The following is a 16,634-nucleotide window of genomic DNA, read 5'->3' on the forward strand; positions in this document are numbered from 1 at the left end:
AAACCAGAATGTTCTAGGGGTGCCTGGGTGTCTGAGTTGGTTAAGCGTCCGACTTCGGCTCAGGTCAAGAACTCACGGTTCATGGGTTTGGGCCCCGTGTCAGGCTCTGTGCTGACAGCTTAGAGCCTGGAGCTGCTTCAGATTCTGTGTCTGCCTCTCTCTGCCCCTCCCCTGCTCATGTTCTGTCTCTCTCTCCCTCTTTCCCTCTCTCTCAAAAATAAGCATAAAATTTTAAAAACAGAATAGTCTATATAAAGAGGCCATAGAAATCATTTTGTAGTTGAGTTATTTTCAAACTTTGGGATGCCTAACACCACAACCAAGTACACATGCAGATACTTGTAAAACACAAAGTTTTCACGAACTGTGCCCTACCTCCAGTTCACTCTGACCTTGTCATTCTATTTTAATTTCATTAACAATAAATGTTGACTGGGGATCCATGAAATGGCCTGCAGGACCCTGCAGTAGGTCAGTGCCTGCGGTAAAGAGGTACCACGGTTTTCTGGAGGAGGTGGTGGACTCTGAGCATTGACTGAGTCTGGCAAAGGCGTGTTGTGGTGAGGACTGTGGACCGCGGGGAACCTGCTTGCCCTGCGCCCCCGGCTCCGTCACTTGCCGGTTCCCGTTCTCGTGCCCCGGCCTCCTGTGCAGTGGGAACAGCCCTCCCCGCCAGGGGGTCTGCAGACCCAGGACAGAGGGTCCGGCTGTAAGGTCTCTTCCGTACACGCCTGCTGGATTGCCGGGACTCGCTGGGGTCTCTGCTGACTTCTCGCCCAGTGCTCTCTGAATGGATTGCAACATNGTACATAGCAGCACAGGTGGACGGGAATCGCTTAGCTGGCGTGCTCGCCCTGTGGGAGTAGTGCAGTGACTGCTGGCATCTGTGCTGGAAGCTTCTGTTAGTGTGTTACAGACAGAGGTGGAGACTGCCTATCTTGCCAGGTGGTGGCAGTGCCTTCAGTGTGGAAAAGTTGGTCTTTCTGTCCTTCTTCATGGGCGGAGGTTGATGCCCCAGAGAGGGAGTGAGAGAGAGAGAGAGAGAGAGAGAGAGTGTGTGTGTGTGAGTGTGAGTGATCCACTTAGAGAAGGCACAGGACATATTCTCCTGCCTGAGTCTTCGTTCTACCTCCTCTCCTTTTTCACATTTAAAATCCATTTTTTTCTTCTCTACCCACCCGCCTTTTAAATGATGACCGGTTTTTATGTTTCAGTTAACAGTCTGTCCATAGAAGGAATTGAAGCAAATGTGTACATCAGGATTTAAATAAGAACATGAATTTCATACAGTGCCCTAGCGCGCAGAGAGAGCCATTCGTTNTGAGTGATCCACTTAGAGAAGTCACAGGACATATTCTCCTGCCTGAGTCTTCGTTCTACCTCCTCTCCTTTTTCACATTTAAAATCCATTTTTTTCTTCTCTACCCACCCGCCTTTTAAATGATGACCGGTTTTTATGTTTCAGTTAACAGTCTGTCCATAGAAGGAATTGAAGCAAATGTGTACATCAGGATTTAAATAAGAACATGAATTTCATACAGTGCCCTAGCGCGCAGAGAGAGCCATTCGTTAACACATGGTGGTTTTTCTTCCAGTCTTTGATTCACACATTAAAAAGAAGGTGGCAGTAATAGTGTACACTCAAGTACCTGTGCGCTGAGGTTACAGGCTACAGTGGGTAGATGGCTCTAAATGAGTCAGATGGCCGAACGAGGAGGGAGGAGGGACTGAGTGGGGGACCCCAGGGCCTCTTACTGCTTCTGAGACTGAAGGGGGCCTCCACTGTCTTCTGCTCTCAGGGGAGGGACACATAAGGAATTGGCTTTAAAACTCTCCCCTCCTTTCGGCCGCTTCTCCCGTTTGGCTTGCGCTCCTGAGGTCCGAAGAACGGGTCTTTATGGGTGTTAGGCTGCCGACAGGGATACCCCGTAGGTGCAGGTGGGCTTGCTCTCTATTGTGGGGTATGAAAGCCGAGTTGTTTCTCAGGGTTGCACTAAACATACAGACGCTGCTCAGTGCTTTTCAGATGCTTCCGGTCCCAGCCCTGTGCCGACTCGAGCCTGGGTGTGGTGCAGGGGTCACTGACCCTCCGCTGCACTTCCTGGGTGACCCACGTTCTCTGCAGATGGTGACCGGTGTATTTCCTCTTCCCCCCACAGACTTCGAAGCCAGCTTCATAAGGCTGTTGGACAAAGTAACTAATGGTTCTCGGATTGAAATAAACCAAACAGGTAAGCGCTCTTCCTTCCCTTTCCTGAAAGCAGCCGCCTGTACCTCTCACACATTCCTCTACTCCGTGTGCCTTTTAACGGTATAAATGTTCGGGTGGGAAGTCCGGCCTCCCGGCCTGTGATTCAGTTGTCTGTGTTGTGTGTGAGATCTGCCGGTGTGAGGGGCGCATACTTGACCGAAAGAAGAGGGCTGAACATTTCAGCTCAAACAAGCACCTCCTCTTCTTCAATGACAAAAATACACCTAAAATTGATGTGTTGCTTTTTCGAAGTCTGTTTGTTTATTTTATCACCATAAAATTTTATAGCAAACTCCCTTGAGATAGTTGAATGTGCTGAATTTTCTTTTTCTTTTCTTTTTTAAAATTTATTTCTGAGAGAGAGAGAGCGAGCGTGCATGAGCAGGGGAGGGTCAGAGAGAGGGAGACACACAGAATTTGAAGCAGGTACCAGGTTCTGAGCTAGCTGTCATCACAGAGCCTGATGTGGGGCTCGAACCCACGAACCGTGAGATCATGACCTGAGCCAAAATCGGCCACTTAACCGACTGAGCCACTCAGGTGCCCCTGTTTTTGTCTTTTAAAAGAAGTATGCACACGTGTATGCAAAAGATGTGAAAATCCCTTCACTTGTTTCTTCTTCCAGCCCCTCCCCATGGGACCGCTGAGGTCACAGGCTGAGTGCCCTGGGCACCTTCCCACGTGTCTCCTTGCACGGGCACCTCAGTATCTCAGACCCGCAGTGGCTCACGCTCCTCACGTTCTGCGGCCCGCGTGTTTTCCCTGCAGCCCACGTCTCAGGGAACTTGCCCTCCACGCATACACGGGCCCACTTCAGGATGTCAGTGCGCTTACTAGAGTGTTCTGTCGTAGGGATGCATGGTAATTTATTTGATTGCTTTCTGCTGATAAACATTTAGGTTCTTTTCAGCTGTTCGTTCGCTATTAGAAACTCTTCCTCTGGACACTTAAGGGAGAGCATGGCACACATACTTTGGGCAGTTCCCTGAGCTGGTCACCTTTGCACATATACTCAGCCCAGGAAACCCCAAGCTTTCTCATGCACCAGCTTTCTTAAGAAGGAAGACCAGCTTGGCCTAATAAGTGGCCGGTGCATCACGTGAGACTCCGCCGCCTGGAGCCGCATTCAGTCATACTTTATGGAGAACGAGTTTCAGGCCTGAGGCCTCAGATGCTCTTTGCAAGCTGTTGTTCCCTGAGCGTTCCTTGGCTTGTTTACTTGGAAATTGCTGGAGATTTTTTAAAAATTTAAAATTTTTAAAATTGTTTGGCTGGAGATTTTTTTCCGGCTGTTTTTATCGTTGTTTCAGAGGGTGCGTAATTCTTCTCTAGTCCTGTCTTCAGCTTAAGTTGGTAAGTAAGACATTTTACAAGATCCTGCTTCCACTTCATATCCCGACCTGTGCCCACCAGAGTAGAAGCCTTCATTCTGAGAATCTAACCAAGTTGTCACTCTGTTAATTTGCAGGCATAAACAGGTTTGCAGAATTTAGTGGTTATGTAGTTTTGTTTTGTTTTGTTTTGTTTCTGGCTTTTTGACCTAAAGGATTGGTTTTGTGCCTCTAGTAGTATTTAGACTAACTGATGTAGACTCTTTCCCACTTTGATCAGAACAGGATTCCAATTATGATCATTGGGATTTTGGGTTTTTTTTTTTTAATGTTTTTATGTATTTCTGAGAGAGAGAGAGACAGAGAGAGAGAGACAGCTTGAGCACGGGAGGGTCAGAGAGAGAGGGAGATACAGAATCTGAAGCAGCTCCAGGCTCTGAGCTAGCCGTCAGCGCAGAGCCTGATGCGGGGCTCGAACCCATGAACCATGAGATCATGACCTGAGCCAAAGTCGGATGCTTAACCGACTGAGCCACCCAAGTGCCCTGGGATTTTGGTTTTTTAATATAATAAAGCCTACATTTATTTTATGAAACACTCAAGAGTGGCTTTCCTTGTGAGTGACTGAGCATTCATCTCTTTCCTCTAATTTTGAATTTATTGGTAAATTGTGCCAGAAGACATTGACAGAAGGTTTTGAGCAGCACCAATACCGTGTTCACCCATTTATGCCCTCCCGCCCCCAATCTAGAATATTTACTTTGCTTTCCCTATAATACATATACCCAGTAAGAAACTTTTTGGATGATACGAATATGTGAAGGAGTGAGCGGGGATCCTAGTTTCCACCAAAGCTATTTGATAATTTTAAATCTATTTGTTGTTAAATTAAAAGAGCTACTATTAATGGAGTTAAGTGCCAGAAAGTACTTGCCTGCTCTAGGAATCCTGTCAATGAGTGCAGTTTCTGGGAAATCTCATTTCAAGAGCCTGGAAGAGGCTGGCTGCTGATGTGAGGACTTCAGCATGTCGTCTGCGGAGCCCTCCGTCGGCGGGCAGAGCGTGCTGTTGGAAGACCACAGCGCCCGCTGGGATCTCTCCTCTGTGCCCTGCCACGGCTTTGGCACTTGAGATGCTTAGGGAGGGGTTTAATTTATTGCTGTTTATTAAATTACACTCACAGTTTATTATTGTTACAGGGGCTTGACAGTAATGAGTCAGCTTTTGGAGTGAAATGTGGGCTCTTGGGAATGGCATTTTGAACTTTTTGGATGCCCTTGTCAGAGTTTCCCCTTGGGACTTGCTGCTTTCCTTGTCTTTGTGCCACTTAGTGTTTTCTGGTTTTTTTGTCTTTTGTTTTTTCTGCTGAATGTGGCTCTCCCTCCTCGGGTGTAAGGCACAACCTTGTATTACCAGCCTGGCCTCCTGTACGGCGGGTCCCTGGAACACGACTGCAGTGTCCTTCGCGGCATTGGCTACTACCTGGAGAGTCTTCTTTGCCTGGCGCCATTCATGAAGCACCCGTTGAGAATCGTTCTGCGGGGAGTAACCAATGACCAGGTCGACCCTTCGGTGAGTAGTAGTGAGTAGTCGTGTCTCTTGTCACAACCCAGCTTTTGAGAAGCAACTTCCTGACAAAGCACAGGCTTTACTGTTGAGTGTCTTTGCTTTGTTATTTACCTTGAGATGTAGACGTTCATCACTCTGGGAAGCGGATGAACCAAGATTCACAATCGTCAAATGCCGTGACGACTGTTAACATTCATCAAGGTGCCTTTCGTTGTTGTGTCTGAGAACCTCAGAGCAGATGTGTGCAGCTTCACCACGGGTGACATGAAATATGGCTCTGTTGGCTCAAGTGCTCGAGCGTGGAGTCTTCTTAAGGTCACGTGATGGCTGTGGCTGCAAAACAGCAGACCAGAATTTTAGACGGAAAATGATAATATCCCCTTGGCATTGCTGTAGCATCATCTTGACTTACTCGGGTTTTAACCATAAATTTTAGGATTTTTCCTCTTCTGAGAAGAGTTTGCAGATTTAGAAAAAGGGCAGGGGCGGGGAAGGTGTATGTGACTTTGAGAGTTTGTGGGCACCAGCAGCCTCCTTACTAAGCATGCTAATTTTCCTGCGTGTGTGGGGAGGATATTTTAATATATATCCAGAATTTTCATTGTGGTCACCCCAGACAGCTGTCTTAGAGCCAGTCTAGGATGGGTTTTGTTGTGTGTGGGTGTGGGTGTGGGTGTGTGTGTAAGAGAGAGTGAGAGACAGATTAGAGCAGTTCTGTCCAGGCTTGCCTTAGACCTCTCTTGCAGGCAGCAAGGATCTCCACCTTTTAATTCTTTGCTGTCCAGAGAAGGTATCTTAAAAGCAAGGGCCATGATGTGAAGTCCTTACCAAGGTTCACCTTTACCAGTGTGGGACCAGGGCCACGGAGAGGGTGGCTCCAGAGGCAGGATGTGAAGTGTGTGTAGCTTTCCTAACCAGTAAAGACCAGTTAGGCGGCACGTCGACCCCACAGCGGAGACTGCTGGTATTCACCAAGACATCTAGGGTGTCAGTGTGGTTAATGTGTTGCTAGGCACTGGAAGACTTACTCCTCAGTTCGTGGGAGTTCAGGTACATGAACTCTTCCTAGGATCCTGGGTACAGTGCAAATACTGAAATTGTCAGCTCTAAAGGAATGCTGTACAAACTGTAGAATTTTAAACTAATTTCAAATGATTGCTTTTTTTCCTGCATTTTCTGAAGATTCTAGGAAATGGGCCTTTCAGTTAGAAATGTGACGGGAGGCCTCTCACTTCTGGATGGGGGTGGGGGGAGCAGGAGCCTCGCATAATGGGAAGAGCTCTGAAGCATAGAGGAAACGGGCGCTGGCTGCCTCAGTTCTGTACTCTTTTTTTCCCCCCTATAATTGCTAATAATCTTAAAAGCCATTACTACTGGCATTATTAAAAAAAAGTTTTATATGGTTCCAGTGACAAAGATTTTGATAAATTCCCCAGAAATAATACTTTTGCATGCAAAGTATTTAAAGAAAAAATCTGTTTTCAGGTGTTGTGGGGCTCTCTGCTTTTTCCCGCTTCATGGCTAAAATGACTGGTGAATAGTTGGCTCCGGCCCAGGGTGAAAGAAATACACGTAATCCTGGACGCAGAGTAACTTCTTCAGCCTGTGGCTTCATCATTTCAAGCTTTCTCTATCCTGTTGGGCTTCCCCAGTTCATGCCCGTGCCCACTCTGTGCCCACAAGGCTGAATTCGAGGAGTTCTGCCCTTCGGGACGTCGATCTCGGGAGGTGGACAGCTCTGGAGGCAGCCATGGAAGGCTATGAGGGTGCCCTTGTCAGAGGTACAGGCGAAGTGCTGAGGGCTGGGGAAGGTTTTCTAGAGGAAAACAAGCCACAGAGGCCGTCTTGGATTTTAGGAAAATGACTCCGGAGGCCAAGATGAGGATGAGTTGGAAGGGTCTCCATTCCTTTGAACATGATGGAGGTGGAAGTAGAAAGGAAGGGGCAGATGTCCTTCCGGACATTGTGGAGGGAGAGGCTTCTTAACTTGACAGCGCATTGCAGATGGGACGGGGGAAGGAATCGTACATAATTTCCTGATTTCTGCCCCGGTTGACTTGAAGGGCAGGGATCAGATGGCATTTGACATGGGGAGGAGGAAAATTGTGGGATGATGGATGACGTGTGTAGTTTTGATCCTCTTCTCTGGGATCAGGATACTGGCAGGATATCCACAGGGCCTGTCCCGCCCACAGTTAGAAATTATTGTCTGGGGCTCCGAGATAGGTTGCCAGGATCCTACGTCCTGACGGTTCAATCCCAGGAGAATGAGGTTGACCAGCGCCAGGGTTGAATGCTGGGGGCTTTTTGATGTAATGAATTCTACATGTGTGCCTCCCCCCGCCTGAATAGTATGGTGGTGGCGTGTGTCTCTGACTTGGTGGTTCGCGTTTGAGATCCCAGGTTTTACGTCACAGTAGGTCCATGTGGTAGCACTGGGTGGCCATCAGTGGGACCTGAGTGGCGCCGTCCTCTTTGGATAAGACGTGAGTGCTCCTGTTGGACACAGGCCTTAGGTGGCCTCATCGTTCACTTAAATTCCCTTTCTGGCTTCCGTGGGCATTTGGCTTTTGCCACACGGTCCCAGAGCCTGGGAGTAGGGGAAGAAGAGGAAATGAATGTTTGAGATGTGAGCTGGGGAAGAGGGGCTGGAGATGGTGACCGTGGAGATAGGAGGCAAGTTCTAAGAAGCAGGGGGAAGAGCCACAAAGGCAGTGTGTGCAGGAGCCGACTTAGGGCGGGGTGTGGGGATTTGGCAGCGAGGAGTTGTATGGACCTCGAGAGAGCAGTGTCCTTGGACTTTAAAGACAGGCATAGGTTGGGGAGTGAGTAGCAGACAGAACCATAGAGAACCAGGGGATTCTTCTAGAAGGTTAGATACGATGATGGGGCTGTTTGTAAGGCTGACTCCCGCAGCTGCTGGAGGGGCGAGGGTAGACAGTAGAAGTGATAGAATGAGCCTTGTGAGGGAGTAGGGACATTTTCCCTTGGGGACAGAAGGGCAGAGAGTAGTGTGAAATTCTGAGAAGAAAAGTTCAGGAGGTCTTCTTTGAATCTCCGTGATACTGCACCAGAGCACATATGTTTATTGGTGCCAACAAACCGGTCAAATGGCAGGGAAGATTCCAGTCTTTTTCAGTACCCTCCTAGAAGGTGAAAAGAAGTACAATTTTTGTGTCTGCCGCGTGCTGGGCACTGTTGTGGGTGAACCTGTGTTCATCTGTATGTGTCCTTATTTATTGAATTCTTGTCCCAACCCTGTGAGGTGGCTGTTCTTACCACTGTCAGACAAGGTAGCTGAGAGCAGGTTTCTTCCCTTTTTCTTTTTGGCTTGGATCTGATCACATTTCTGTCGACTGAACTGAAGGGTAATGCCTCTGCCATCAGGTGCCACTCGGGCCCGAGTTTGGCCTATAATCGCAGGGTTCCAGCTCCCATTTCCTTAAGCAGAACTTGTAGACACCCTCACTCTGCTAAGATGAGAGTGTGCACAGCCAGAGGAGCACATCCAGTCCAGCCCTCACCTTACGCAGGAGGCACCCGCGGCCCCGGGGACATGGGGAGGTGTCCGGGTGTCACAGCTAGCAGGAGGCAGAGAGGGACTCAGGCCCACATCTGCTTTCGCAGCCCCGGTCCCACTGCACCGGGATGCCTGCCGTCCGTGTCAGGTGGGGACTGACGCAGGAGGGAGGGCCCCCTTCAGCTACGCGAGGGCTCCTGGCTGACCTTCAGAGACAGTCTGACCTCAGCCTTTTGACACCAGGTATAGGTAGCGTGAGCCAGAGGGGGTGCACTGCTTTCTCCCCGGCTCCCCTGGGAGAGCTCTGCGTGCCCGGTGCCCAGTGCCCGGGAGTCACGCCAGCAGAGCAGTTCCTGCACCCCCGCTGTTCCCAGAGCCGGGGTTGGCCTCCCCGATTGCCCTTGATCCTATCCTAGCCTGGCGTTGTCTCAGTTCTGGTAGCCCCAGATGCATTATTTTAAGTATGGGATGTATTCAGCTTTAATATTTAATGAAATTAGCTAATCTTTAATGAGTTTTCCTCGGAACTGCTTTTCCCGCACCCGATCCGTTCTGAATTGAATGACCCGTCATTTCTGAGGTCGTTTCTGCCCCTGGTTAATTTTGTGGCATCAGGATATTTAGTTGGGGCTGTTCTCTTCTATGAAGCCTTATTGGAGTATCGCTCTGGTCAGTCTCAGCATGTTAGAGTTGGTGGCAGCTTGGAGAGCCCCATACCTTAAAGACACATGGGATTTTCTGACCTGAGGCCACACAGATAACTGGAGGCGGAGCGTGAGTCAGGACCAGGACTTTTCCGGTCCTGCTCCTGCCCGCTGTGCTCGCTGTCTGCCGGGGGCCGACCCGGGAGGCCAGAGAGCCACTCTGGTCCTATGGGAACAAGAAGGGAGTGATTCTCCTTTCCTTTCCGAGTTGCCATTGAGACAACATTCACTGACTTGTTGCCAACCTGATTTGAATGTCTTCCTTATTCAGTCCGCAAATAAGTAAGCAGAGGACCCCAGGCCCCCCAGGAGCTCGAAGGGAGGAGGTCATGATAGCCACACTGCATAGCCTTGCCATCAACTGTGGGCATTGTCATCGCACTCTGGGCTTTGTGCTCTTCTCTGAGCCCGAGGCTGCCATGCTCCTTGCCCTCAAACCCCCCCCACCTCCACCCCGTGGACTCCCCCCTCCTGTGACTGCCTGTGTGGTGCCCGCAGGACTCCCAGGTCGCCCCTGCCCAGGTTGCAGACTTCATTTGGTTTGCTTTGGCTTGGATTGCCACCAGCTTCAGCCCTAAGCAACCACGATGGGAAAAGAATAATAAAGAAGACTGATATTTTCTTCTGTAGCACTTAGGCTTCTAGGAATGAGCAGAAGTCCCAGTTTGTTTTCTGGATGAGCCGAGCTGTTTCTTGATGCTTTTTGCATGATGCATGTGATTCTCACAACGACTCATAGGGAGGTGTGTGCTGTTGTAGAGCGAGGAGAGGGGGCCTTGCAGAAGCCGGCGCCTGTGAGAGCGCAGCCTTACTTGGGAGCAGAGCCGGCCCCCGCCCTCAGCTGGGAGCCCGTGCCTTCTCCTCGCAGGCTGGCACTGCCTGCCCGCTGCCTAAACCTCAAACTGGGTCGTGGGCTCTTTGTTCCCCCGTTTCTTGGGGTTTAATTAAACTTTTCTCTTTTTCCTCTGAAATAATTCTACAGGTTGATGTTCTTAAGGCAACAGCCCTCCCTCTGTTGAAACAGTTTGGAATTGATGGTGAATCATTTGAGCTAAAGGTAAGAATGTGTACATTGTGGGTTGTATATATGTGTGCAACACATTCTCCTGTGAACTCATGGGAAGGCTGTGTGACTCTGTGTTTCCGTGTGTGTCACATTGAACGTCACCATTGAGAAGACCCCCAGGAGTCATGACTCCAGCATTACAGACTTTGATCTGGAAAGGGACTCTTGAGTTACATCACGCTTACTCTGCGGTGGGTGGTGTTGTGAGTGTTGTACACGTGTCCGCTCCCAGTTTCTCGAAGCATGTCGGCTAGTGAGTGGCGGAGCCAGGGTTCTGGCCGCACCCCCTCTCTGGTCGGTATCTACATGTGATTTGTGTCTAGGGCCTCCCGACCTGGGTGCCCCTGAGGGTGTTTAGTGTTTTCAAAACCGAGTAGAAGTAATTGAAGCATCCGTTTGTCTGCTGTTAAGGGGGTTACGTCACAAACACTGGGTGTCTAACGCTGGTGTTTAGAATCTATTTCTTAAATGTTTTAAAACAGGGGAAATGACTTCATTTTTATTGAATAAAATGGGTTTTGATAGCTGAGTTAATTGCACAGGAGGAGAAACGGGCTCCCGATGGGTAAGGAATAGGATGAGCCGATGAGCCGGGCCAGTCACTCACTGTTAGGATGAGGGGACAAGCCCTGGTGGTGAAGTGGCTTCGCTGTGACGGGGGCGTGCTGGCCCGGTGTCACTGCTCGGCAGCCGCTGGGTGCCCACCTAAGGAGGGGCTGTCGGTATTGCAGGGACTGACAAGTCGGGCACGGACGAGCTCGCTGCCTCGGAGGGAAGAAGGGGCCGGGCTGGGCGTCAGGGTCTTGCGCTCCACCCAATCCTCACCTCTTCTTTCTTGCCGCCGGGCAGGTGGTGCGGCGGGGGATGCCTCCCGGAGGAGGGGGCGAAGTGTTCTTCGCGTGCCCCGTGCGGAAGGTCCTGAAGCCCGTTCAGCTCACGGATCCCGGGAAAATCAAACGCATCAGAGGAGTTGCGTATCCTTTGTGTCTGGCTTAGCTTTCTGTCTCTGACTTGCTTCCCCAGGAGAGGGATGGCTCCCCGCTCCCAGCTGTGGACCTCTCCCCAGAGCTGTTTGCAGTTTAGACGGCAGTCTCGGAGACATGTTCACCGCACAAAATGGTCATCGTTGGCCGCGATACGATGGTTTATTATCTGTCTCCCCATGACTAGACCGGTTCCTTTATTTTTTTTGTTTTTAGTTAACGCACAAGCAGACAACCCCAGGGTCCGTGCGGCTCTCCTGGGGGCTTTGGTTTAGGGGCCGCCGCTGCCATCCCTCCCTCGGAAGAGCGCCCTGTCTGGTGAGGGGAAACTTTCGCAAACATGTAATTCTGATCTAATGTGTGACGTGGTGTAGACGGGCACACAGCAGGTTGGGGGAGCTAAGATACAGGATGGCACATTTTGTCTGGAGGATATAGGAGGGCAGGAATAATACCTGTTTATTAAGTGATTATTCTGCAGGCACTGTGATAATAGAAGTGTATACTTTTATTTTGTTTTTAAAATCCCACTTTATTGGGGCACCTGGGGGACTCGGTTGAGCGTCTGGCTTCGGCTCAAGCCATGGTCTCATGGTTCACAAGTTGGAGCCCCACCTTGGGCTTGCTGCTGTCGTCGCAGAGCCCACTTCAGATCCCTGCCCCTCCCTCTCTGCCCCTTCTTCACTCAGACTTTCTCTCTCAAAAATAAATAATTCTTTAAAAATAATTAATTAGAAACCACTTAATTGATGTATGATATACATACAAAAAGCAATATGGATTTAACATTACAGCTTGATGAGTTTGGAGGTTAGTGTGTACCCGAGAGGCCAGCAGCATAATCAGTGCCCTAAACCTGTTCGTTACCTCCTAACGTTTCTTTCTGCCCTCTTCATTTTTAAAAAAATTTTTACACTTTTAATTTTTTGTGGTAACACTTGATATAGGTCTACTCTTTGAGCAGATTTTTAAAGATTATTTTTTAAAGTCCAGTATAATTATCTTAGCAAAATTTTAAGTATATAATGCAGGCATTACAGCCTATAGTAGGTCTGTAGGACTTAATCATCTTGCATAACTGAAACTCTGTCCCCTTTGAACAGCATTTCCACCTCCCCCTCCCTCCAGCCCTGGCAGCCACATTCCCAGTTCGCTTCTGTGAGGGTGACTGTTTTGGATTCCTTATATAAATAGAGTTAAGCGGTGTTTGTTCTTCTGTATCTGTTCTGTATCTTTCACTTTGTGTCTCTCACTAAGTGTTATTTGACTTAGCACACTGTCTTCCTTATTAAACCATGTCACAAATACAGCATTTCATTTGTTTTTTTTAAGGCCTAATAATACTCTGTTGTATGTATGTAAATATTACACTTTTCTTTATTTATCTTTCATTGGCCATTTAGGTTGCTTTTGTATCTTGGCTATAGTGAATAACACTGAAATGAACGTGGGAGTGTATTCAGTTTCTGTGGATATGTACCCTAAGTGGGATTGTGGGATCAATTCACATTCCCACCAACAGCATATAAGGATTCCCTTTTCTCCACACTGTCAGCAGTACTTCTTATCTTTTTTTTTTTTTAAATAGCTATTCTAACAAGCATGGGGTGATAACTCATTGTGTATTTTTTTTTAAGGTTTTAATGTTTGTTTATTTTTGAGAGAAGGAGTGAGGGGGCAGGGGAGGGGCAGAGAGAGGAGACATAGAATCTGAAGCAGGCTCCAGGCTCTGAGCTCTCAGCACAGAGCCTGAGGTGGGGCTCAAACCCATGACCCGTGAGATCATGACCCGAGCTGAAGTCGGACGGTCGACCGACTGAGCCACCCAAGCGCCCCTAACTCATTGTGGTTTTGATCTGCATTACTCATGACGAGTGATACTGAGCACTTTGTCACATGAAAGTATGAACGTCTCTGGTTCTTCTTTGGAGAAGTATCTCTTCAGGTCCTTTGCCCATTTTTTAAATTGGATTGTTTTAATTCTTTTGCTAATGAGTTGAAAGAGTTTGTTATATATTTTGGAAATTAATCAGAGATATGAATTGCAGACATTTTCTCCCATTCTGTGGGTTGCCTTTTCATTTTTTTTGTTTCTTTTGCCCTTGAGTTGGTATTCCGTCTGAGAAATCATTGCCAGTGCTAAGTCACCTTTTCCCTAGTTTTCTTCTAGAATTTTTATGGTTTTAGGTCTTAGGCTTATCTTTAATCTATTTTGAGTTGATTTTTGTATGTGGAATGTCTGTTGAACAGACTTATAGGGGTTTATTTCTGGGCTCTCTATTCTCTTCCTTTGGTTTGTATGTTTCTATGACAATACCATGCCATTTTGATTACTGGAGCTTTGTAATATATTTTGAAATCAGGAACTCCGATGCCTCCAGCATTGTTCTTGTTCAGAGTTACTTTGGCTTTTTTGAGTCCTTTGTAGTTCTATATAAATTTTAGGATTGTTTTTTTCTGTATCTGTTATTCCATAAAAAATATCATCGGGATTTTGGGGCACCTGGGTGGCTCAGTCAGTTAAGTGACTTTGGCTCAGGTCATGATCGCACGGTTTGTGGGTTTGAGCCCCGCATCAGGCTCTGTGCTGACAGCTGAGCCTGGAGCCTGTTTCAGATTCTGTCTCCCTCTCTCTCTGCTCCTTCCTGCTCATGCTCTGTCTCTCTCGTTCTCTCTCAAAAATAAACAAACATTAAAATAATATATCATTGGGATTTAGATAGGGATTGCATTGAATCTGTAGTTTACTTTGGGTGTTCTGGATGTTTTAAGAATATTAATTCTCTCAGTCCATCAACGTAGACTGTCTTTCCATTTATTTGTCTTTTAAAGTGTTTTTTTGTGAGTGTTTTATACTTTTTAGTATACAGTTCACTTCCTTGGTTAAGTTTATTCTTAAGTATTTAGGGGTTTTTTGGATGCTTTTGTAAATAGGATTATTTCCTTGATTTCTTACTCGGATAGTTTATGGTTAATGTACAGAAATGCAACTAATTTTTGTATGTTGATTTTGTATTCTGCAACTTATAAAAATATTTATTCCAGTAGTTTTTGTGTGTGCGTGTGGTGATATCTTTAGGGTTTCTACACATAAGATCATGTCATCTGTAGACAGATAATTTTACTTCTTCCTTTCCAATTTGGGTTCCTTTCATTTCTTTTTCATGCTTAATTGCTCCGGTTAGGATTTGCAGTACCATGCTGAATAGGAATGGAAAGAGTGGTCATCCATGCTTTATTCCAAATTGCAGAGGGAAAGCTTTCAGTTTTCTACCATTCCTGAACATGATATTAGCTGTGGGCTTTTCATGTATGTCCTTACTGTGTTGAGATAAGTTTCTTCTGTACTTAATTTGTTGGGAATTTTTGCTTGTGGCAGAGTATTGAATTGTATCAGATGCTTTTTCCGGATCTATTGAGACAATCTTGTGATTTTTATTCTTCATTCTGTTAATATGGTGCATCACATTAATTGATTTGCATACGTAGAACCTTCCTTGCCTCTCAGGAATAAATCCCATTTGGTCGGTCATGTTACATGATCCTTTTAATGTATTGTTGAATTTAGTTTGCTAATACTTGTTGATAATTTTTGCCTCCATGTTCATTAGGGATATTGGCCTGTAGTTTTGTGTAGTGTCATTAAGGTCTGGCTTTGGTATCAGGGTGACACTGGCTTCATAAAATGAACTTGGAAGTGTTTTCCCTCTGTGATGTTTTTGGAAGTCTAAGGGTTGGTATTAATTATCATTTAAATGTTTGGCGGAATTCACCGGTGAATTAATTGTGAAGCCATCTGGTCTTCGTTACGAGGTTTTCGATGACTGATTCAGCCTCCTTACTTGTTATTGGTCTGTTCAAGCTCTAGTCTTGATGCAGACTTGGTAGAATTTATCTATTTCTTCTAGGTTGTCCAATTTGTTGGCATGTAATTGTTCATAATAGTACCTTATTATTATTATTTTTTAATTTGTGTCATCAGAATGTCTTCTTTTTCATTTCTGATTTTATTTACTTAAGTCTTCTCTCTTTTTTTTCTTAACCTAACTAAGGGTTTGTCAGTTGTTTATCTTTTAAAAGAACTGACTCTTTTGTTGATTTTTTTTTTTCCTGTTGGTTTTTGATTTTCTATTTCATTTCTACCTACTTTGTTATTTATTTCCTTCTGCTAACTTTGGATTTTAGTTTCTTCTTCTTTACCTAGTTCTTTGAAGTGTAAAGTTAGGCTATTTGAGACCTTTCTTCTTTTGTAGAAGGAATGTAGGTGCTTATCACTATAAAATTCCTTCTTGGTATTCCATTTGCTCAGTCTCAAAAGTTTTGATATGTTGTGTTTTCATTTTTGTCTATAGATTTTCTAATTTCCGTTTTGATTTCTTCTTTGACCCCTGGTATGTTCAAGAATGTGTTCATTTTCATCTCTTTGTAGATTTTCCCATTTTCTTTCTATTATTGGTACTTACTTTGATTCGTTGTGATTGGAAAAGTTACCTGAGGTGGTTTCAGCCTTCTTAAACGTGTTAAGACATGTCTTGTGACCAACCGTGTGATCCTGGAGAATGTTCCCTGGGCACAATAAGAAGAATGTGTGTCCCTCTCCTGTTGGGTGGAATGTGCTATGGATGTGTGTGAGTTCCATTTGGCTTATAAAGTTGTTCAAGTCTTCTATTGCCTTACTGATTTTCTTTCTGCATGCTCTACGCATTATTGAAAGTGGGGTGTGAAGTCTCCTGTTGGTGTTGTATTGCTCTTTCTTTAGATCTGTTGATGTTTGCTTTATATATTTAGGTGATCTGATGTTGACTGCATATATATTTATAATTGCTATATCTTTCTGTTGGATTGACCTTTTATCATTGTATGATCAACTTCTTTGTCTCTTGTGACTTTAAATATTTTAAACTTATTTTTATTTATTTCAAGTGTGAGTGGGGGAGAGGGGCAGAGGAAGGAGGAGAGAGAGTCTTTTTTTTGTTTTTTTTTTTTTTTGAGAGCATGTGAGTGAGTGGAGCAGAGTGGGAGAGAGAATCTCAAGCAGGCAAGAGAGGGAAAGAAAGAAAGAAAGTATATCTTAAGCAGGCTCCGTTCCAGGCTTAGCATGGAGCCCTGTGTCTTGTGACTTTAAAGTCTTGTTGGACTTAGTCTCTTTTGTTTGATTGAAGTTTAGTCACCGCTGTTCTCTTTTGATTCCCATTTGCATGGCATATCTT

The 16,634-nt window shown here is 46.2% G+C and overlaps 1 protein-coding gene across 4 annotated transcripts in view; it reads left to right on the top strand.

Moving 5' to 3' along the window:
- The window catches only part of RCL1 (RNA terminal phosphate cyclase like 1), a 57,425-nt gene that overhangs the window by 13,075 nt on the left and 27,716 nt on the right, over window positions 1-16,634 (top strand). For 2 of the 4 annotated variants that reach the window (XM_077759449.1, XM_077759454.1), the window contains exons 2-5: window positions 2,160-2,231; window positions 4,979-5,154; window positions 10,358-10,432; window positions 11,291-11,410. In XM_077759449.1, coding sequence (XP_077615575.1) covers window positions 2,160-2,231; window positions 4,979-5,154; window positions 10,358-10,432; window positions 11,291-11,410 — 443 coding nt within the window. Of the gene's footprint in view, window positions 1-2,159; window positions 2,232-4,978; window positions 5,155-10,357; window positions 10,433-11,290; window positions 11,416-15,967; window positions 16,053-16,634 lie in introns of those variants that run through there. The other 2 variants (XM_077759450.1, XM_077759452.1) reach the window with 2 other exon arrangements.

Source organism: Crocuta crocuta, unplaced genomic scaffold, assembly GCF_008692635.1.
Source record: "Crocuta crocuta isolate KB4526 unplaced genomic scaffold, BGI_CrCroc_1.0 scaffold41, whole genome shotgun sequence".
Taxonomy (NCBI): Eukaryota; Metazoa; Chordata; class Mammalia; order Carnivora; family Hyaenidae; genus Crocuta; species Crocuta crocuta.